Below are 23966 nucleotides of genomic sequence, written 5' to 3'. Positions count from 1 at the left end.
GCAACTTTGTGCACTTTAACCCAGCAACACAGTATTCCATAATCAAATAGATGTGTGACCACAGTAGCGCCAGCGTCTGCAACGATTAATGAAATAGTTCTCGGGCATTACAGGAGAGGTGGGTGTCAAGTTTAAAACATCAACATCAGGCGTCAGCTCAGCTTCATTACCGCCCGTTCAAACAGAATATTTGCAGGACAACTTGAGCCGCCATTTTTATGTCAGTGCCCTTTATAAACAACAGCAACTCAGAAAAAAAAGGCAGCCGTGTCCTAGCTTGAACAAGTTGTGTGAACGGGACATTAGAATGCAGATAGTTGAGGTGAAAGAGCAATATAAAGAGTTTATTGTGACATACAGTATAACACATGCTTATAGTAGTGATCTATCCACCCACTCTGACCTCTCTGAAATGTTTTTAAATAAGGAAACCACAGGCTAACTCCTTCCCCATTTGATCTGACCTCCCACACTGACCTCACGGCCTGAACCAGCCTTCTTTATGTAAATTAGGAGGAGGCTTTAATAGACAGAATGTGCTTGGCATGCACATGAAGGGGAGCATGTTTCTATCTTGTGTGCAGACGGGTGCACACACAGATATGTTTACATTTACAGTTTGATGGGTTTTGTCTTGATTCTGTGCACTGAATTGTCATAGCGTTCAGGCATTCTCCCACTGATAGGGCTTCTCCTGGGAATTTGCAAGGACAACCACTCATAGAAAGGAAAAGGGGAGGAAACTAGAATGAATGTCCCTGAAAGTATCACAGTAGCCTCTTTTTATTTATTCAAGGGGATATTGAGATTAATTTATGTTAAGTCTATTAAAACCCGCTATGCTTCTTGCCAAATCATTGCAGATGACGTCAAGCTTTCAATTATTTTGGCACTCATCTATAGATCCAGTTTTCATAATTTCTAAATCGTTTTTAGTAAATTGTTGGCCTATGGACATTGTCCTTGGGTGTTGCTTCGACAAGAGGGTATAAGAGTCCAAGTCCAGCACACAACGATGAAAATATGGAATAACAGCTAAAGGAAAAAGAGGGGAACGTGACGCATTAACATTACATGCTCTTTGATTTTTCAAGTGAGCAGGAAGTATGGCGACGCAGATTTGTAGGGAGATGAGCAGATAAGAGGCATGGAGGGAAGGACGAAAAACAGAGGGATAAACAAAGTGAGAGGAAGAGAGAGATTCAGAGTCTCAATGATTAAATGAATGCCAGTGAGAAACAGTTCAGACCCACCAGATGGTTTCTATAGCAACCACATCCCCAGTCTCTCACTCTCCCTGTTTCTCTCTCTGCCTAGTTGCTCTAGTGCTGCTTAACGTCCATGCCAGCAAACCAAAGGTTGAGGTAGCGCTTCATTTTGGTGCAGTGAAGAAAAAACTCAATATCATTGCACTTCCACACGTCTAGTGTGCATTTACCCTTATTAATGTGCTTTTATATTTCAGTTTACAAGTCATCCATGCCCTGCATCACACTGAGTTGTTTAATACTGTATTTTCCTGAGCTGAATAAGAAGACTGCAGTATTAGAAACATCGCACCCACCATGTGATGGCATGTCATTGTTGCCCCTTTGTAAAGTACACCAAGAAAAATAAACATATCTCTTTCATACCATAGCATCAAAACTCAGCATTATTTTCTTTGCAAAGACAGAACTTTGAAAACAGGTGTGTGCAAGTGTATCTGTTTTTTTTTTTATTAATGACTCTGTATTGTAAGTTTCTGTTCTGACAGCTGATTTCTGTCATTTGGCTCAAGGTGGTTCCTTGTGGTGGTTTAATTGATTTCCTGAATCATATTGAGCATGATGAACCACAGTGCCGTGTGCACCAGAAATAGGGTCATGGGAAGTTCATCAAGAGACTTGTAACTGCTCAATATGTTTTTTTTCCTCCCCTTAGACCCTAGATCACTTAAATAATTAAAAAAAGTAATCTACAATAAATCATATGCATTGTTGTAGACATGCAGTAAGTGCTTTATGTATCACATCTTCATTTTGCTCATCTATCCATGTCAATAAAGCATTTTGAATCTCTCAACAGTGGGTTAGCATCATCTGAACAAAGACACACACACTGACACACACACACACACACACACACACACACACACACACACACACACACGCACACGCACACACACGTGAACAGTCCCCATATTATATCCAATGAATATCCAAAGTGGGATAGACAACAAAAGGAATAGCTCGTGCCCCCCCTGGCCAATCTCATGCTTGGAGATCATTTTCAAAACAGAACAAAATGGTGGAGCATCTCACTGTGGCGGAGTCGGTCTCCACTAGGGCCTGCGGGGGCAGAATGCCATGTAACTGTACACGCGTGCCTTGTGAATAAAAGATGCTGACCCAGATGGAAATTGGCCATTGGTCATTTAATTTGTCCTACATGTGTGATTGGCCAGGGCCCAAAAATCTGATAGTGAGTATTCAGGATGCCTGAGAGTGGAGTGGTCATCACTATGGATCATATCGTGTGACGTAAAACTCTCTCTAATCAAAATTTCTGTGGCAAAATAGGGAATACAGTCCAGGGCCATCTGAGTGCTTATATTTGTGGTATATAAACCTTAAATCACGTTCTGTCTTTGTTTTTTTTCTTTGCAAAGAGTTTGTTTTTGTTGGTTTATGGGCACTTCCTTACTTTCTTATCACAGTTTTTATGTCAACCTTATTTTTTGTGATCATTTTTCCAAAGTTGTTCTGAACCACTTTGTTCCCATTAAATTTGGGTGAGGCGATGTTCAAGCAAGATGGGCAGATTCCCAGAGTAGAGGTCAGATGAAAAGCATCACCTGGCCATCTAGGTTTGGTCTTGGCTGTGTTGTTTGTTGTGTTGAGCTAACAAACCCACCCCAAGAACAAATAAATGAACAAATAAATGCTTTAAATGTCCAACCGTTGGGTGCCAAACCACAGGCAGTATGATCACTCCAGATGAAAATCTTCAAGAAGTTGAAAGTCCAATAGAGAGCCTTCTGGGCCCCAAGACAAAGATGCATGGAAGATGTCTGCACTATGTATGAAATGTATAAATTTGCCAAGGTCAGGTGTGAAATGAGCATGTATAGGCTGAATATTTTACGAAGTACTGAATGTCGGCCTTACAGTTCTGAGGACCGCGGTGAAGTTTGCATGTTCTCCATGTGCGTGCGTGTGTTTTCTCTGAGCACTTCGTTTTCTTCCCACATCCCAACAACATGCATTCATTGCCTTTATGTGTGATTGTGAGTGTGAATGATTGTTTGTCCCTATGTGCCCTGCGATTGGCTGGCAACCAGTTCAGGGTGTACCCTGCCTCCTACCCAAAGTTAGCTGGGATAGGCTGCCGGAACCCTTGTTTGGATAAGTGGCTCAGATAATGGATGGATGGATGGATGGATGGATGGATGGATGGATGGATGGATGGATGGATGGATGGATGGATGGATGGATGGATGGATGGATGGATGGATGGATTTCAAAGGACTAGTTCTGGACAATAAACAAGAAAAAAAGGATTAGTTATCTTACACACTGGTAGATGGTACATAACATGACCCTTAAAGACTCCATAGAAAAAGCACAAACCTAGGTGGAATGGGAACCTCTAAGTGATAGAGTTATCAGAACTCACCTGGACTACATACAATGTAACTTAACTATCATATAAGGTTGTGTTCCATCAAATGAAGCTGAAAAGGAGGACTGGAATACCTGTGTAGTTGGTGTTCTCAGGGCATTGAATTGATTCTGACTGGACTGTTCTTGTTGTCTTGGAAGACCTCTCGCCTCTCATCTTGACAGGTTTCATTAGCTGTTACAACAAGGCTATTTTGAACTGGAAATAAATCATATTCTATTTTTTCCAATTAATTTTAAGAAAGGTTCTGTGCAGCTAAAATTTGCAGGGTTTAGTAACTCCTACAAGGTTAAGAACCATTTCTGTAATTGTAAACCAGGTTTCATCCTGATCTGTTCTAGATATTAGAGAAAAAAAAAAGGAAATCCAATTTGACATGTTCAGATGCTTATACAGAATCTGACAAATCAAATCAGATCAGGGGTTAATTTGTCGTGCTTGTCCTTGTGAAGGATCCTATCAAAGTTTATAGTTGGATGCTGCAGCTTTTGAGCTCTTCAGCTTTATACATTCATTGGTTTAAAATGTTTGGGCTGTGGCTAAGGTCTGCGTTCAATCTGTTTACTAGTTTGGCTGAAGGATCATATTTATGCAGTTATTGTTTGACCATCATTCCTATTATATATTACTTATTCTATCACGCCCCAGTCCCTCAATTCATACAACAGTGCTACAGTGCACATAATTTGGTATTTACAGTATACTTTATCCCTCAACCTCACCTGTGACCGTTGTTGCTCGAGACCATAACTCCCTCTAAGACTTAAAAAAACCTTCCGACATTGTCAGTCAAGCATGCACTTGGAAGACTTTAATCAATAGCTTCTCTGTACTTTATTGTTTTTCTTATTATTTTATATCTTATTGTATATTGGTGTTTTTAAATGTTCTCATCCAAGAGAGGACTGAATGCCCTCCCAAGCCAAAATCACCCGTGGACCTTAATAATGCAAACATTGACACAGAAATAGAATATAGGAAGTATCAAAGACAGTGCACAGTTACCTGGTGCACAATTGATTTCCTACCTCATGCCACCACTGGATCATGTGGGACCAAACATAGTACATATCTCTGCAGGTCTTTGAGCATGAATGAGCTGAGGGTGTTTTGTATCAACATTGTACCAAGCCCATCTACATTATTGATATGCAATTTGACTGCCCAGCATCAATAAATTATTAAGGAATTGAAAATTGTTCAGTCGGGGCTCGACAGCCTTGGAGCTCTCTGGCCCTGATTAGACGAATGAGCACTTCCGATTGATGATCAGCAAGTGAACTCTGCTACCTAAGAGTCTATCACAATATAATTTTACATTGTTCAAGAGGGCTCAAGGCTTTTTTGGGGGTCCCTACTGTGCTTTGCGTAACAATCCAACTGTTTCCATAGAGAGTCGACTGGTGAGAATGAGGTCTCCTATGGAGAAAGCAAAAACACCAAATCCAGATGCTCCTCTTCTGGACCACATTGGGACTAATGCCCCTTTTCCACTCCCTTCTAAATAGCTCTGCTTATTAAAGGCCCTCTTTCACCAGCAAAACCAGGTACTATGAGCTATGAATTCAATCAAACCAGTTGACCACTTACTTTGAATTCTCTTTGAATTCGGTATAAACCACTGCCACCACGGTGGATGACTGGTTGTTATATTGCTATTCCAGTATTTATTAAATACGAATGTCGTCTCGGGACTGTGGACAACTGGTAAGCACACCTGCCTCAGAGTTTTGAAGACCCTTGTTCAAATCCCGGCCCCGCCAGTGTGGAGTAAGCATGTTCTCCCCGTGCCTGTGTGGGTTTTCTCTGGACACTCCGGTTTCCTCCCACATCCCAAAATCATGCATTAATCAGGGAGTCTAAATTGCCTGCAGCTGTGAATGTGAGTGCGACTGTTGTCTTTCTCAATGTGCCATGCGGTTGGCTAGCAACCAGTTCAGAGTGCCCAAAGATGGCTGGGATAGGCTCCAACATTTGTGGTGAGTATAGATTATGATATGATTATGATACAGATAATGCATAGATGGATGAATGGATGGATGGATAAAGCACTGCCGGTCGCTCATGAGCAGACATGCCATTGCTGTGATATGTGATTTCTTGATACATGGTTAGAAATTACAAAAATTAATAAACATACAATAAATACACCAGCTTTTGTACACCCCCCCCCCAAAAAAAATGTATGTACAGTATTTCAGAATATACAGCAAACCTTTTGCGACATTTTTGTTTGGTGGTGTTCCAAGAGATTTTTCTGATGTAAAATTACAAGCTTTGGCTCAGGTAATTGGTTGTGAAACATAGATTCCCTAGCTTTGCTTTGCAATTATTTCCACTTACCATGTCTTGCTCGGAATGAAAGAATCAAACTGTGCAAATAAAATCCCTAAACTTCAGACAGTTTAGACAACACAAAGATAAGAGGCACATGTAAAGAGCCTCAGTGGAAAGGTTTCATTGGAAAAACCCTAGCACCGTTCCTCCATCTTTGTCTCCCCAACAGCATCAGTCAGCAAGGCTGTGTTGTAATTTGTCTCCGTGTCACCTGAGTCAAGTCAAAATATCAGGCATATTTTTGGTCGGGGCGTTTTCGTGTGTGCTAAAACAATCTGGCTGACGTATATAATTGTTGTGACGTCGCCCCTTTGCTACGCAGCTCCTCAAGGTGGCCAAATTTGCATGGTATAAGGGGATTGCTCTCCCTGATATATTTAATATCATCGATTTCATTGGCACTGTGATTGAAAGATGGTAGAAGTGGAAAAATGTATATATAAAAGCTAGAGCTGAGAGTCCAACAACAGTAAAGCCGTCTCATCCCAATTGAAATTCCAAAGTGATGTCCACTCTGCACCATCAGCCTCTGTGGCTATAAGCCTCAGGAATACCAACCAGCAGTCACACTCCTCTCTGCACTGTCTCGGCCATTCTCTCTACTACAAACTCTAGATCTATATATATCGCTGTATACTTGCACCTGTGGCCAGGGCCATTGACGTGTCATGGCACTTCCTAAAGCGTTCCCGTTTCGTCTGCATGTTAGTTCAAAAGGGAGAACCCTTTCCCTATATAGAAAACACAAACACTCAAAAGCATTGTTGTTTACCATACTGTGTATCCCATGTTCTCAACACAAGTTCCCTATAAACTATGTAGTCTCAAGGGAGACCAGGCATTTCGGGGTGTCTTTAAAATAAATAGATAAATAAATAAATAACATTTGGTCCCACCGCTTTGCTGCAAATTTGAAATACAGTACTATTTTATGGGGCTCTTGTCATTCATGAGGCCGAGAACCGTCATCACTTTTACCTACCTTTATTGAGTCAAGACACATTTTTTTACATGAGAAAAAGGCCACACCATCAAAGAAAACTGTCATGTAAAGTACCTTACATACTAAAATAATGGTGATTTCAATTTAATTGACTCATGTTTACTCATTCACTGCAAAATCTGCGCCTGATGAGTTGAACACAAAACATTTTTTTTAATTGTACGTTGTAGATAGATGAATAAACGTTTATTATTTTACGCAAAGACATAATCATTTCAGGCCAATCAGGGGAAATCCTATATTTATCCCGCTGCACAACACATGATCTCTCAGGCCACACTAATGAATCGACACGGTGGTTGGAAATCACAGCTCGAGGTGATATGGTTATTATCGATCTGTGGATATTAGGTATGAATGTTTACGTACAGTACGTTGAAATGTGACAGACAATATGGTCTCTCTGCCACACAAGCACAATCTAATGAGATGTAATAACTATAAAACTTATAAAATAGCCCCTCTTATTCACTGTTTATAACTCGTTTCACTTGCCAGGGAAGCACTTCTTTTTGAACGTTATGCTCACTTTTCCCAGTTTCCACATCCATCTTATCTTTGAATGCTCTTTATAGCTTGTCGACTTCTACCACAAGAGAGCACCAAAGAGCTGCAGTGCAGTCCTGTATTTGGTCGGACCTTGGTTTACAATCCAGTAAATAACACCACGCATTTACGACTCTTTGAAATGACATGTAGGCTTATAAGCGTTGAACAGATTCAGAAAATTCAGAAATTTTCAATACATAGATAAAATACTGTATCTTAAAATGCACATACACAAGCTACATCTTTAACAGATCTTCAGATACATTTTTCATTTACCAGTCTTTTTTTTTCAACCGACCTCCTTCGTGCTCACTATAAGCAACTTTGAGAATGTCTGCAGCTCAAACTTCAGAAAAATTAATTGTATTGTTTTCATTTAAAATGTTTTATTTTGCAATGTTTAAGTTCAATTGCATGGTTGTGTAAAAAGCAGTCAGATGTTCATCACGGATGTTTAAGAATACAGAGGATGACAAGTAAAAATATGAAACTAAGGACCAACAGGAGAGCTATATGTGGGCAAAAATGACCAAATTTCAACTGCTCCTTCATAAAATTAGTGCTTATTTGGGAATTGGAAGTCCTTCTCTTTCTTTTCCAAATTCTCCAGGGAACTCATATCTTACTTTTACTGTTTCAGTTACCATGGATACCTTTGGGAAGGCATCTGATTGGATGTCACTATACAAACTCTTTCAAGCCTTTAACAAATTTGTCTCCAAAACTGATGACCTAGGCGAGTGTGAGTATCCTCGCTCTCACATGTTGTCGTGACGGACCTACTAAAGGATACAAAACAACATCATCAACACACACTTACACACACATACATGGACCAATGCATACACACATACACAAAGATAGACACATGCACACATTCAGAGAGAGAAATAGCACCCTACCTTGATCACTGGTTGATTGCGCAGAGCTCCGTGCATTCATTCATCTGCAGCACAATCAGTACTTATCTATTGGGAAATGTGTGAAATGAATTTTGTTTTCAATTAAGGAACAGACAGAGCGACGGTGTTCTGACACTCTGTAGTCAGGGGTGTCAAACTTGTTTTTGTTCTTCCTTCTCGTTTTTATGTGTCTGAGCAAACACACTAAGCCCCTGAGTAGTCCCTTTGACCACTATGTGCGACATCAGATGTGTCATCCATTGAAGATCAGATTAGAGCATTTACATTCCCATCAGAACACTTTTATTAAGAACAATTTTATATAGGTTTTTGCAGACTTACAATGAAAATGTTGACAACCTTTTGTTCTTTTAACTACACGTAAAAAAACAATACATTGTTAAACAAACCAAAACAACTATAAACTATAAATTTGACAGTTTCCCAATTTTTTTCCATTTATTCATTTATCTATTTTGATTCACAATCATATCCTCGTCTGTTTTTCTTGGTCCAAATCTGAATTATTGCTTGCACATCATTCTTTTGCAATACATGCTGACAACTGAATGATGCTCCCAAACTGTTTGATGGTGAATGTTATTTTGCTCCCTGTATTTAAAATACAAGATCTTGCTTTTTTGTGCACTGTATTCTGTGCTTTCAGTCATTATGAAGGTCTGGTAACATGGAACTTTAACATTACTAATTGATTGATTAATTGTTCATTACATTGACTGATTGAATTGAAACTTTTGCCTCGTCAGCGTTCTGGTATACACGGTACTTTGCCATGTGATTGGGAATTTGTTAACCTGACAGAAGAGCTGCATTCCTGTTGATGGCTAGCAGAAGATTGTCGATGAGAATTTTAACTTGTTCCTTTTCTCTTTGCTGCTCTCCACCAACAAAGTACCGATCCTGAATTCCAACTTACATCCGTGTATAATTCTAATTGCTTTCAAATGAGTTGTGCGGAATGTGACACTTGAAGTAGTCCAGGTTCCATTCTATCCACACGTTTCTTTCTGTAAACACGTTTTTTACTTTGACTCCGCAACACATTTTTCAGACCAGATCAGATCTGTACTTCAAGGTCACTTTTAACCACCCAAATGTCAATGTTCAACAGGGGGTTGGGTGAGGGTTGCTACTTATTGAACATAAACATCACAAAAAACAATCATCGAAAGGGGGGCTGATGGAATTTTCCATTCCTCCGTTTTTCCACAAAGGGTTTGTATTTTGTGGCTGAGCAAGTGGCCAGATCACACATCTGTTCCACCCCTCAGGCTCTCCATTCATTAACATTTAATACCAGTGATCAGGTATATAAGACTTAGATAGGCCTCTTAAATAGGGCAAGTGCAAGGAGTACTCCACCCTTTCTTGTCATCTCTTTAGTGATGGTTTTCCACACAATGTACCGTGAAAGTCCAGTGTCATACTTAAGAGGGTTTTTTTTTTTAACTTCATTACTGGAAAATGTTAACAAACATAAACTACGGCACAGAAAATGTTTCAATCACTTATAACTTTGGCAAAGCCAGGGATGGTATTAAAACGCTTTATACTATCAGCATTTTTTAAAGAATAATCAAAGGTTTGTAATTCTATGATAATACTTTTCACCATCATAATAACAATCATTGCAGGGTTTATTTTTGAGCGGTTGGAGTGAATTGAGCGGAATCCAAGTAGGAACTCTTAATCGTAGGAACTATTTCCATGCACTTCAATTCTACTCGGTTGACGGATCCCTTGGACAAGGCTCTCAGTTCCTGCACGCCATTGTGACTGTGGGGTACTTTATTTTACTTTCCTGTCGTCCAGAGTGTGAGACGTTTTCACAATTTGGGTTTTAGCGTAAAAACGACAGGAAAACGATGTCTTCAGACTCCTGGGCCCAGGCAGTGGACGAGCAAGAGGCTGCGGCAGAATCAGTAAATATGCTTGTTCACGTTTTATCAGTAGTTAACATGTTTGGCGCGGGCCTAGCACTGGTAAATAGAATGCTTACATTTTATCTTAAAGCCTGCCGTTGTTTCAAGACAAAACTGGTTGCGATTACGAGCCTCCAGACATTTACTTAGCCTAAACTCAAGCTCTAGCATGTGCCAAATGAGCTCGTTAAGAGGTCCCGGGTTGTCTGCGTGATGATAGCTTTAGCAGATGCTACGTTTAACGGTAATTCATTGAGGCAGCTTTAGATGGATGGCAAACGAATGATGCAAGAGGCTCCAAAATAGCTAAGCTGAATAAGTAAAAGCTCTGGCATCTCCTTGCCTTGAGCTTCTCAAGTATATGTATGTTTCAGGAACACAAATATGTAACAATGGCAGTAATATGCTTTTTTTTTTTTAAACTCTCAAGTAATGTGTTGTTTTTTCCTGCAGATTGGTAACCTTCAAATAAAAGAGACGCTTGGAGAAAATGGTATGTTTGCAAAGTTTCTAGACTAATTTTAAGCATGAATATGATCTAATTTGATTTTGTTACTTTAGGAACATCTCAACTGTCAGCAGACAGTAATGCAGCCAAGTCAGAAGTGGGAGTTAAGACTGTTGGGGATAAAAAAACGGATGATGATGAAAGAGGTGAACTGATGTGATCTTGTATCTACTTATATATCTATCCATTTTTCAGGCTGTTTAGCCTCACTAGGGCTGTTGTTAGGGTGCACCCTGAACTGGTAGCAAAGTGCTGGCCACATATTGACATCCATTTGCACTCACGTTCACACACACGGGCAGTTAATGTAGAGCGTTCACTTAACCTATCATGCATGCATTTGGGATCTGGGAGTACCTGCGGAAAACTCACACAGACATGGAGAGAACATGCAAACTCCACTCAGGAAAGGATGAATTTGAACCAGGACATAAGAACTTTGAGGCAGATGTGCTACCCGGTTGGCCATCGATCTTCTTTTATTTTTTCCTTTTCTACATGATGACTATAATAATAGTAATATAAGAATAATTTCTACAAAAGCAATATAGACTCTACAGTGGTCACTGCTCTTGTCCCTACTAAGAGATTAAACATACATCCAAACACTTTGTTGTATGAAGCGGTTATAGATGAATGGTATGTTGTCATCTCACCAGCAAATTAAAAATGATCACAGTGTACATAGTCACTTCTGTATGCTACAAACAAAGTTCAAATTAAACCAGCAACCGCATATGTTTTACAATAATGAACACATAAGTTCATATGTACCTTTGAATGAAATGTAGAAATGTGCATTCGTATGAGTGAAGTAAGTAGCGCTCTGGTTATAGTCGGCCATTGTGATTGAGGCAGCCTCTCAAATTATCCACACGGTCGCTTATTCTTGGATACTTGAATTTGCTCCTTTCTTGACCTTAATAGAAGTGATGCAATACAATATCCTGCATGTGGAGGTTAAACCCCCGAAGTTTTCTGTCACAGCCTGTCGGTAGATGTGCAGAGCTCAATGTGTGGGTGTGAGTCTTTTTTTTTTTTGTGTGTGATGGTCCACGCCAGTAGGGTTTGGCTTTGTTGCGCAGTGTAGGGGGGGACTTGCTTCACCTAAGGCTTGACCTTTGGAAGGTCTATACTCATGACACGATAGAGAACTTATAAATTGTCTTATAACAATGTTTACACATGTAGAACGCTATGTGCAAGAGTGCAGATTTTTCATCTTTATCACCATGTGGTCTGCCTTATTTAGTTCATCCTCCAGCTCAGTATCAGTTTTTCTCACCTTTAAAGCACCATATTTAAATTGTCTTTTCCTCCACAGATGACAAAGCGGCCCAGTCATTATTGAATAAGCTCATCAGAAGTAATCTTGTCAACACCACAAATCAGGTTGAAGTACTTCAAAAGGATCCCAACTCTCCACTCTACTCTGTTAAATCATTTGAGGAGTTGCGACTGTAAGTGGAATATATTGTCATTTAACTGATTCATAATCAATTCATATGTCTTGATTGATTTATAGCATCTGTAATTAACTAAGAAGCTGCATACACATATACTCATCTAATATGGATTCCCCTAAATTTAAAATAGTTCCCAGGTGTCTTTTATAACTGAGAGACTCTATACCCAGCTGTACTGTATATATTGGTGGGCTGCTGGGTTAGTCCTTTTGGTACAATCACATCCAGGCCCCAAGTTAGTGACTGGTTTGTTCTTTATTTACGGTACGAAGTTTGAGAGTGTGGGGAAGGAAAACCCCAAAATTTGTTTTCGAAACCCGAAAGTGATGATAGTCAATTTAAATGATTAATCAATGACATCGTCAATGTTTTTTTCACTTATCAACTTGCTCTGCGCACCTCCAAACACAACCTCACTTAGTGACCCCTTGGATGCACAGCCACCACTCACCGACTCGTTCATCCCATTCAGGCACCTCATTTGGTTATATTCAGAAACTCTTATTGCCTCACAAACAGTTGTAACTTGTTATACTCTTCACACCAATTCATGTAACACAACTGCAGAGTCGCTTCTTGCTACAGTACATAAGTACACAGGTACAGCACAATAAATAGTATGAAAATATAATTTGTCTTTGGTAGTTGGATGTATAAGGTGAAACTCATTAACGAGAAACCACAAAGTGACAGATTTTTTTTTTTTTAAAGTGTAATTTTCGTTATAGTTTACAGCAAACAAAACACCTAAATACAGTATTTAGTGTAGATAATAAACATGTTTTCAATGTAGATGTTACACTGGAATTTGCCTTCAGTATTTTCTCGGCGTCACGGTGGACCAGCTGTAAAGCGTTGGCGTCACAGGCCCGGCCCCACCTGTGTGGAATTTGCATGTTCTCCCTGTGCCTGTGTGGGTTTTCTCTGGGCACTCTGGTTTCCTCCCACATCCCAAAAACATGCAACAGTAATTGGACACTCTAAATTGCCCTGTAGGTGTGATTGTGAGCGTGACTGTAGTCTGTCTCCATGTGCCAGCTATATACAGTTTGTTGTTGTATTCCTGCACCAAAACATGTTGTTTCTTGTATCTGCAGAAAACCACAGCTCCTTCAGGGTGTTTATGGCATGGGTTTTAACAGGCCATCCAAAATACAGGAAACAGCCTTACCCATGATGCTTGCTGAACCGTGAGTATGCTGCACATGGCCTAAGTGTTATCCTGTGCTTTGCTCCCTTTTCTTCATTATTAGTGTTGCACCAAGTACCTTAACCAGTACTGTACTAAGGTATTTTAATGCATAAAATAACATGGTACTTGTTATTTTAATACTAGTAGTTAAAAAAAAAAAAAAAGCAACGGTTATGTGAGCTTACGTGTATCCCTTAAGGGACGTACCCAAAACGCCAACAGTCAGCCAGTCACTCCCTCTATTCCCCAAGTTGCATCAGCACAACTGTGTGGAACCCAGGGCAATTAAATTGCTTCAAATTGCCGGCTAGCTGCTGCGTACAAGATAGCACAAGTTGTCCATCATGATATCACCTCAGAGTTTGCGGCTCACGAAGGTATGTTAGCAAATTCTCGTCTGCTGTTCGTGAAACTCAGCAGTCGATGCTCATCAGAGTCAGTGTTAAGAGCAGATCGACAGCATGAGATGACCAACCTTGAGCACTCAGCCCGGAAACAGGCTACCTCATCGTCTGAAACTACTTTGAAAGTTGTGGGTTTTGGGAAGAATACAAATTCATTAAATGCAAAACGAAAAACTTATTATTCAATGGAGAAAAAAGGTCCACTTTGAGGGTTGTGGCTCCAAACACATTGAATAAGAGCACTGCTGTAAGTCCAAACAAATCCCTCTGCTGGTCACGTTTAATATTACGGTTGATTACCGTAATTTCTCGAGTGTAATGCGTCCTGAATTATAATGTGCACACCCAAAGTCGGCCTAAAAAAATCAGGAAAACCCTTCTACCAATGTACAATGCGCACCACCAATTTGCTGCTACCCACGTGCTCAAAATATTGGGAATTATCTGTATTTATATTTTGTTAGGTTTGTACTTGTAATGTTTTTCAAAAAAACTCTGTACAACAATCATTAATAATTATCGTGCAAGTGCTGATGTAACCGTAATATAAACTCGGAACAGGCCACAGGATACGCTTGTCCTTGTCCCTGTAATTGTCAGAAAGGAATCCCGCAACCAGTTAAAATAAATGCTCAATGATTGCATAACATTTTATTAATACTGTTGATAACGCATATTACAGTCTTAAATAAATATTTAACACTGTTTGACTTAAATATTTTTTGCATTAAATATTTGTGCACAGTGCAGTTTATCATCTACATTAGACATCCTTGGCCAGGACTTCAAAAGCAACATCTGGCTCTTCGCCAATCTGAAAAATATCCATTGTAGCTACCTTTGGTGGTGACTTGGTCCAGTTCTGGTGCCTCCTTTTTTGATGATCCTATTTTGCTCCCACAGCATGTCATCCTCTGTGCCATCCATGGCGTTTGTTTTTTAATGTCCCCATGACGCTCGTATTACATAGTTTGAGCTCACTTTTTTTTTATTTATTTTTTTTATACCAACCTGAAGCCATTGAGGCGAGCTCTCATTGTTTTGGACTGCTGCACTACTTTTTAAACCACTCTATGTACCTCTATACAAATATCAAATGTGATTTGTATTTTTTTATTCTTCATCCATACCTAAATATAATGCGCATCTGAAAATTCTGCATTATTTACAGCCACAGGTTGAAATCTGTATGGAAGTATTCCTCCGTCTTCCTGATCAACCAAAACTGTTATTTCTTCATGATGAGGATAAATCTGATAAATCAGCGCTGGCCATAATTGTATCCCATCGTAATCGAGGCTTTGGTGCGGCACGTAATACGTCACATCCGCGCACGTAGGTCATGTGACTCGCCAAAATGAGGGCGCCCCTGAAAATTTGTAATTGTCGTTAAAAATCTTCTAAAAACATTCAATGAGAGAGGGTTAACACTACATTTTCAAGATACAGTACATATTACATGACCTATTGGATACATTGTTAATCCAAACCACTGGAATTTCCCTTTTAAAGAGTCATTGATCGAGTTCTCGTAAAAGCCCAAGAATTGGTAATGCCATAAGTTAACACATTTATTGTAATGTTTTGAAATTAAAATAAAGTACTTGAGGTTGTTAGTTTTCATTACACTTTTTCCTGATGTTTTAGGTTTTTGCCGTGGTATCATTTCAGTATCAATGTAGTATTGAGTTCAGAATTTTGATATTGTGCCACCACTATTAACTATACTGTACAGTGATAACATGACCTGAAACCACTGTAAAGCATCTTGGATTCGTATTGCACAATCTGTTTTGCACATGTTTTTTTCTTTTAGTCCACAGAATCTGATTGCCCAGTCTCAGTCAGGAACAGGAAAAACAGCTGCCTTTGTCCTCGCCATGCTCAGTCATGTCAATCCCGACAACAAGTATCCTCAGGTTTTTTTTTTTTTAACCTTTTTACAATTTCTCATAGGTTTCATTTCAACACTTAAAGTGTGATTTGTGAATATCCCTTCTAATCCCTTGTTTCTATTCTTTTGTCTTCTATCAGTGCCTGTGTTTGTCACCCACCTATGAACTGGCACTTCAGACTGGTAAAGTGATTGAGCAGATGGGTAAACACTATCCTGAAGTCAAATTAGTTTATGCCATCCGAGGAAAAAGGCGTACGTCCACTCTACTTTTCATATGCAGTGTGATTATTAGCTTGTCTGCTGTTCGGCACGTTTTGTGTTGATTGGTTTCTGTCAAAATGTTCCAGTGCAGCGAGGCGCGAAACTTCAGGAACAGATAGTCATTGGCACACCTGGCACCATGCTAGACTGGTGCAGCAAGTTGAAGTTCATCGATCCTGAGAAGATTCGGGTGTTCGTGCTTGATGAGGCTGATGTCATGATTGCAACGCAGGGTCACAAAGACCAAAGTATCCGCATCCAGAGGTGAAAATGAATGCTGAAAAGAACATTCTGGAGGAATACAATGCTTAGCTAATTTATTACACCACTGACACCCATTTGTCACAGAGACAATCCAGTATCATTAAGTGGTTTGATGCAAACTCTTTCAGTTTCAGTGAGCTTTTGACATTTTGCAATTTAAATGGGGAAAATGGAATTCACATTTTTTACCAAGAACCCAAAATCCCCCCCCCCCTTCCTCCAGGAAGTAGTATATTTAATTATAAGTTGTCTTAACAATTATAAAGAAATCTTTTCAGTGTTCATACTGAAGTGAATCCGTTTATGAAATTATTTGTTGTTTCAGTTTGAGCGACGCTATGATGTAGTTGGCTGGCATTGGGAAGCAAAGCGCTCTGTGAGGTCTTGACGTGTTGATGGGACGTGCAGCTGTTGCAACTGAGAAGATTTTGTGTGATAGTCTGAGCGCTCCCAGTGCTGAAAAGTTTCCTTGTGATGAATGTGAATCCGTGTATATTAGGACGCATGCGCGTATATTTTTTTAAACTTCCGACCAATCTGAAACATCCCCATCCATGCTTCTACATGTGCCATTTGACAACTTGTTGCTGAGTGTTCATTTTCGTTATGGACATCTCAGAAAGACGAACAACTTTTCTTTTAAGGTTAGGTTGGGGTTAGGTTATAACGTATGTTAGCTCTATCTATGTAGAAGAAGGGGAACTATGAGACCAGGGGATTTCCCAGTAAGCGTCTGCTACATACCAAAGCTCCCCTGTTAGTAACGTATGCGCATTCATCACAAAGAGACTTTTCAGCACGGGGGAGCACTCAGACTGTCACACTGGTCAGTTTTTAAAATTAAACACATTTGACACGTGTACAATACAATAGAAATTAATATAAATTGGTTATTTATTCTGTGCAGCCCTGTACCAAATTCCACATGGACCCAGGGTTGAGAACCACTGTATTAAAACACTTTTTTCTATAAGATATATTATTTAAGCTCTTCTTACTTGGTCATCACCAATATTGTGTCAAAGCAATATTTTCAAACTTGACATGGCTGTGGCCTGAGCACAAGAAAAGTAATTATGTGAGTATTTCAGACAAGAATGGGGGATTAGTTCCATCCTAGAAATCTGTAAATAGGTGACTTTGCAAACAAAATGTGAATACGTGGGGGTTCGCTGTATTGTCTATTCGAATTTTGAGATTCCAAGGTACTTTTCAAAGGATATTCTAAGCTTAATTTGTTCCCTGTCGTGTAGGATGCTGCCCAAAAACTGCCAGATGTTGCTGTTTTCAGCCACATTTGAGGAGACTGTTTGGGATTTCGCCAAGCGCATCGTCCCTGATCCAAACATCATCAAATTAAAACGAGAGGAGGAAACTCTGGATACAATCAAACAGTACTATGTATTGTGTAACAGCAAAGAGGAGAAGTTTGAAGCGTTGTGCAACATCTATGGAGCCATCACCATTGCCCAGGCCATGATTTTCTGTCATGTAAGAAACTCTATCGCACAGAATTTATTTCCATTTGATTGATTTATGAGTGGTTGCATGTTTTCCTCAGAAACACTACAGAATTTGGGCAGGTTTTGACAAATTTTATTTAAGCCCAGTGTGTTATTTATTTATTTATTTAACGAGTGTCTATCTGGTATATAAACTGCTTTCCTCTGTGGGATGCAGACAAGGAAGACTGCAGGCTGGCTGGCAGGGGAGCTTTCCAAAGAAAACCACCAGGTGGCGCTCCTCAGCGGAGAGATGCAAGTGGAGCAGAGAGCAGCAGTCATTGAACGCTTCAGAGATGGAAAGGAGAAGGTCCTTGTCACCACAAATGTCTGTGCCAGAGGTGAGGAACACATTCAGACCAAGTAGAACCTATTGAAAGCCTCCTATGACTATACATGGACTGTAAGAAAAAATACATACCCTCATTTAAATGGGCATATAGTATAGTATATGGCCAGTATACGGAACTACTGGGCGTCTTAACAAGTCTCGTTCATCATTACAAAATGGATAAATCTCGTTAACTTAGTTGTCCACTCCCTTTATCCATATATTTCTTGCGCTATGCACAACTAATGGCTGTGAGGGTGGGTGGCTTGCATGTTTAATCCTGTTGTCTCGCTCCGATTGTTTTTTTTTCTCCCCCAATAAAACATTATTCTTTCGGAGTTATAATTTTTTAGGGGTTTATTTAACAATTAAGTGTGTGTTGGTGTTTGTACAGTGCACAAATAAATGGGTTGTGATTGATTAAAAACACCTCTGAGTACATAATCTGACCAGTAACACTCTATACTGTTGTTGTTGATGTACTGTCTCCTCTAAAAGTTAGAATGACAAGGTTAATTTTGATTTTGCTGTATACAGAAGACATTTTAGTTTTAGAAAAAAAGTTTAATTTCAAGACAAAAGTTCAAATTTCTAGCTTTTCTTTCATGTTATTTACTGTTAGATGTGTTAAATCAAGACAGAACTGTGACAGTGTAGATAAAGCACTATATAAATGCAGTCAATTTACTTTTCGTTTGAACCCACCCACTTTTGCACTTTTAGAAGGGACTGCCATTTTTATGTGTTTTTTTTAATTGAAAATGTTAACATTTGTCGTATCCCAGGAATTGATGTGGAGCAGGTATCGGTGGTGATCAATTTCGACCTACCAGTAGACCAAGATGGTAACCCAGACAACGAGACGTACCTGCACAGGATTGGCCGTACGGGTCGATTCGGCAAAAGGGGGCTGGCCATCAACATGGTGGATAGCAGGATGAGTATGAACATCCTCAACAGGATCCAGGATCATTTTAGTAAGTTTTTTATAACATAACAACATGATCAGGTTCTCGAGACACAATCTTAATGGTAGAGGACAGTTTATTTGTGTGGTGAGTTGTATCACTGACAGTCTTTGTTGAGCGTAGTGCACAGTACAAATAACTTTACACTACTTTTAATCCCACCCCAAAAAAAAACAATACACACATCATACACAATTTTCTGTTTTTATTTGTCCACTGCAAAATAAAAAAAAAAATAACTTTTTCTTTTTTTCCAGATAAAAAAATTGAAAAACTAGATACACACGATCTGGATGAAATAGAGAAAATTGCAAGCTAAAGACAAGTGTGCTGAAGTGGACGCCAACTAGACTTGTCTGTGATCTGCAAGGACTGTATGCCTCTTTACACTCTCTTTTAAGTTTGTATTTTATTTTAAATGTGTGCGTGTGGGTGGGGGGGGGACACAAATACTGCACGTTTACACGTGGAATGAACTTCAGTCTGTGGAACATACCCCATTTCACTCTTTTTACTTGAAATAAAGTTTTGCTGATAAAGTAGCTCGCCTTGTGCACATCATGCAGTGGATTTGACTCTTCATATAAACAGATTAAATGAATGTATCATCCAAAGTAGGCATCACAGCATTGCCAGTCCGTAGAAAGTGTGAAGTTGGGTATGCTGCAGCTTTGAGTGCTAGTGCCGCTGTTTTGGATGAGGATGGTTAAATTTCAGGGTCTTTGCAAATTTATGGTTTTCTACCGATACATGAGAGATTGAATCCTAAATTATCCTCAACTATAGCTTCAAAGTGCGTAGCCAAATGCCAAAAAGGCTGCTTATGGAAATAAAACCCAACTGAATCAACGTATGAAGGTTTTAGATAATTCTGGGTTTAGAGCAGTTGTCTCATATTTCACATGTATTTACAGTTTATTTATAGAGTATTAAGACTGCTCAGCTGTAACATGCAGCTATCGTTTTTAAACATTTGTCACTTGTTTAGTTTTTATCCAAATTATTTTTATCTGGCAATTGCCTCAGTCAGGGTTGGACTTAAGGTCCATGATGTTCTTCTTCACCCAAAAAGTTATGATTGTGGGTTAGATAAATACACAAAGCCTCCCTCAAGTGCATTATGTATACATATGGTTTTGTTATTGATAATCCAATCTATTGGACTTAACATGCTGAATGACACTTGAAATTTTTTACCTATTGAACTCTTAACCAAATGCTGAATTGATTTGAGGACCTATGCCAATCAGATTCACTGTTACAAGGTCACGTGATAGACGTCTACTTGTGTACACATTTAAAACTGACAGGAACAAAGATATTGTGTGATTGATTTATTGATAGTGTCACTTCTGAGAAGTGCAAAAACATTCCTCATGAGGTTCAACTTGACTGTCGCTGCTTTGAAGAAAAAAAAAAAAAAAGATTGGCTGTGCATCTGTCGGCAACTAAAATGTCAGAGCAATCCTCTTAACACATTGAATGAACAAACCTCATTTGGTAATCACTGACAAGATGGTGACAGTGGTCTGCTTTTATTCTTGGTTTGCGAGAAATTGATGCAGCGAAATCAAAGGCTAGCGACAGTGTGTGCTAAATATCAACATGGATCATCTGTGAAAATGAAATGGTGTATGCAGTTTCATTTGGAAGTATAACATATTGGGGCGGGGGGGGGCAAAAAATATTTTGTCAGCCACCAGTTGTGCCAGTTCTCCCATTTAAAGAGATAACCGAGGCCTGTAATTTTGATGACGGCTGTCCGTCCCCAACGAGCGACAAAGATTTAAAAGGGGGGGGGGGGATCCAGAAAATCACATCTGATTCTTAAAAAAGGAAATGGAAAAAAAGTATTTGGTCACCTCCAAACAAGTAGGATTTCTAGCTCTCACACAATTCTGGCTTCTTCGAGAAGCTCCTCTGTCCTCCATCCATTACCTGTATTAATGGCACCCGTTTTAACTCATTAGTATAAGACAGCTGTCCACAACCTAAAACAGTCACGCTCCAAAGCCCACTTTAGCCAAGAGCAAAGAGCTGTCAAAGGTATGCTGGTGACAAACTTGTAGAACTGGACACCAGGCTGTGAAGATGGAATATGCAATAAGTAAGCAGACTGGGGTGAAGAAATCAATGATGAGAAGATGGAAGACATGCAAGACCACTGATAATCCCCCTCAATCTGGGGGTTCCACGCAAAATCTCATGCCGCGGGGTTAAAATGGTCACAAGGACATTGTGCAAAACCCCCAGAACCACATGGGGGTGACCTACTGATACTGAATGACCAGTAGAGTGTTGAGACCATCATAACAAAGACTACCATCAAACACTCTACATCGCCAAAGACTCAAACAGGGTTCATACTCAGTCTGACCAAATAAATTTAAGGGCTTTTGAGGGGAATTCTTAGGGGCTGACACGAAAAATTTAGGGCTGACACGGAAAAAATTTAGGGCTGACACGAAAAATTTAGGGCCATCGTGGGAAATCAAGAGTAAGGAAAAAAGACTCACCCAATGGTGCCATCAACCATTCTTGGTTCATCAAATGTTCCAGTACCTCAGTACCTGTGACAGTGATCACCTGTCGGCCCTTGTGGTAGTTCTCATTGATATGACCATTGTCAATGTCTTCACATAACAGTCTACAGAAAAACAGATTGTAACTACAATTGCAACTATATACACAAATATCTTCTACTGATGTCTGTCTCAGCACCCCTACTCTAGCTCCTTGAGCCTACCCAGTGCCTCCTCTATTTGTTACTGCAGAGGTGCCAAAGTGGCTCTCTTGTCCTTTGTTCTGCCTCTGAGTGCATTGGCCTCGGTGATAAACCTCAGATTCCTCTTTTCTTCTGCCTCCTCACACAGCCTGTCAGCCTTCTCAATAGGCGTAGATATGTCAGTCTCTATTCTGTCTTTTTTGGCTTTGAGGCAGTAGCGATGAAAAGTGGGCAGCGATGCCAAATGTAGCCAGGTACGAAGTCTTCGTTTTCCCACAGTGGTAGTTTTTAGCAATGTCACTGTCTGGGCACATGACTGCAAACACTTTTGAATTATTTTCACAAGATTTGTGAGTGTAATGGCTGCAGATCACTTTCAAAGTCCACACGATCTCTGCCTTTAACGAGTCTGTCTCCGTGTATTGAACTACGTTCATGAAGCCTGATTTCTGGCTGGTTGAAGTCGATGACTGGACAACTATAGGCGCGCATGCATTGCCATTACCACTGCCTGAAGTTGATGCTTCACTATCTTGATATTTTAGAAACAGATTCATACCAACGGAAGATGAGAGAGTCCTCGCCAAATCAGCGTGTCTCCTGTTTTTCCGGTGCCACTCCAGCGCTTTGACGCCCATGTTTTCAAGCTGGTAACTCTGCTTGCACAGATGGCAGTAAATCATGTGCCGATCTTTTGGATCTCGACGAACCCAGCTCCCGAACTCCTTACTTTCAACCCAAGCTTCTTGAAAAATGCACTTCCCCGTGATACAAGTTGGATCGATGAAAGAACTACGCTACATTGTGACGAAGTGAAATGCCTACTCACGGAAACAAACAATGGAATATCGACAAGATGGCGATGAGTTGTCAGCACGGTGACTTCCGTTGACAATTTCCGGCTGTTTTGGACGCCGGACGGATCGCTAATTTTTTTTTTTACATAAAAGAATTTTTTTTTAGGGAGAATTTTGGCGGTTGAGGTCCTCCCTTTGATTTTTTTTTTTTTTTTTTTTTTTTTAATTTAAGGCCTTTTTATAGGCTTGACCGGCTTTCGCTGATTTTTAAGGACTTCTAGGAGCCCCTAAATGCACCTTCGAAAATTTAGGGCCTGTTAAACCCTGCAGTGCCAGACGTGTACCCATTCTAAAACCAGTAGCTGTCCAGCACTATCTGGTTTGCTAGAGCGCGTTTGGGTGAGCCAGAAGCGGAGTGGTAATGTTAGGTGGAACCAACAGAACTTTTGTGAAGAGAAATAATGCTGAGTTGCATCCAAAGGACACCATGCCTATTGTGAAGCATGCTTTGGAGCTATTTTTCTTGCAAAGGCATCAGGATGACAGAACTGTGAAAAGGAGAATGAATGGAGGATGTATTGTGAGCTTTTGAGTGAAAACCCACCAGCAAGGGCATTTGAAGAAGAAATGTGGTAGGGTCTTAAAACATGACAATGATCCCCATTAAATGTGATTTTCTGGATTCCTCCCCCTCATTTAGTCTTTCATAGGTGAGGTACCTGAATACCTATGATGAAAATTGCAGGCCTCTTTTTCATTGTTAGAACTTGCAAAGATAGTGGCTGACTACTTTTGGGGATGTGTGCATGTTCTGTATGGTATACCACTGTTAGGATGCACACACTCCACACTTTTTGATATTAGAAACTACCCTGTGTTCATGTATGCACAGTACCTAGGCTTAAAGAGTAATCAAACAAGATAGGCTCAATGTGGGTTTGTGGTCAACTAGCCGAGCTGGATTCACAGACACTCGTGTGTTCTTTATATGAATTAAAAGAATCTGTAGGTGGTCATGTTTGCAGTCTTTTGTGTCATAAAAACACAGTATTGACAACAAAGTCTTAAATATTAAAAATTTATTACATGAACATTCACATGAGTTTTTGTGTCACTCGTTGGGTGTCTCCAGTTGAGGTTTGTGGCGACAGCAGCAGATCTGATGGAAAAATAATGAACCAATTTCAACACAGCATAACATGATAAACGATTCTCACAGATGTGTACCATCCCAATCTAATACAAAAAATTATC

General features: G+C 39.8%; 2 protein-coding genes across 2 annotated transcripts in view; one reads left to right on the top strand and one right to left on the bottom strand.

Moving 5' to 3' along the window:
* The first annotated feature begins 9865 nt into the window (after positions 1-9865).
* Positions 9866-23803, top strand: ddx19b (DEAD-box helicase 19b). The gene is made up of 12 exons (XM_061833738.1): positions 9866-10397; positions 10851-10890; positions 10959-11051; positions 12230-12365; positions 13469-13561; positions 15784-15886; positions 16002-16116; positions 16212-16389; positions 17643-17880; positions 18070-18232; positions 19008-19199; positions 19448-23803. Exons 1-12 carry the CDS (start codon positions 10341-10343, stop codon positions 19507-19509), a joined length of 1470 nt encoding a protein of 489 aa, XP_061689722.1. The 5' UTR covers positions 9866-10340; the 3' UTR covers positions 19510-23803.
* Positions 23724-23966, bottom strand: part of pusl1 (pseudouridine synthase like 1) — a 14882-nt gene continuing 14639 nt past the window's right edge. The window contains exon 8 of the mRNA XM_061833739.1: positions 23724-23871. Coding sequence (XP_061689723.1) covers positions 23807-23871 — 65 coding nt within the window. The 3' untranslated portion in view covers positions 23724-23806. The remainder of the gene's footprint in view (positions 23872-23966) is intronic.

Source organism: Syngnathoides biaculeatus, chromosome 10 (genome assembly GCF_019802595.1).
Source record: "Syngnathoides biaculeatus isolate LvHL_M chromosome 10, ASM1980259v1, whole genome shotgun sequence".
Classification (NCBI taxonomy): Eukaryota; Metazoa; Chordata; class Actinopteri; order Syngnathiformes; family Syngnathidae; genus Syngnathoides; species Syngnathoides biaculeatus.
This window is presented reverse-complemented; position numbering and strand designations above follow the sequence as displayed.

Bases quoted from the DNA above. Each gene is read 5' to 3' on its own strand.
- ddx19b (XM_061833738.1), top strand. From the start codon at position 10,341: ATGTCTTCAGACTCCTGGGCCCAGGCAGTGGACGAGCAAGAGGCTGCG. The intron at 17,881-18,069 runs GTAAGAAACTCT...TGTGGGATGCAG, and splicing joins AGGCCATGATTTTCTGTCAT to ACAAGGAAGACTGCAGGCTG. The intron at 19,200-19,447 runs GTAAGTTTTTTA...CTTTTTTTCCAG, and splicing joins CAGGATCCAGGATCATTTTA to ATAAAAAAATTGAAAAACTA.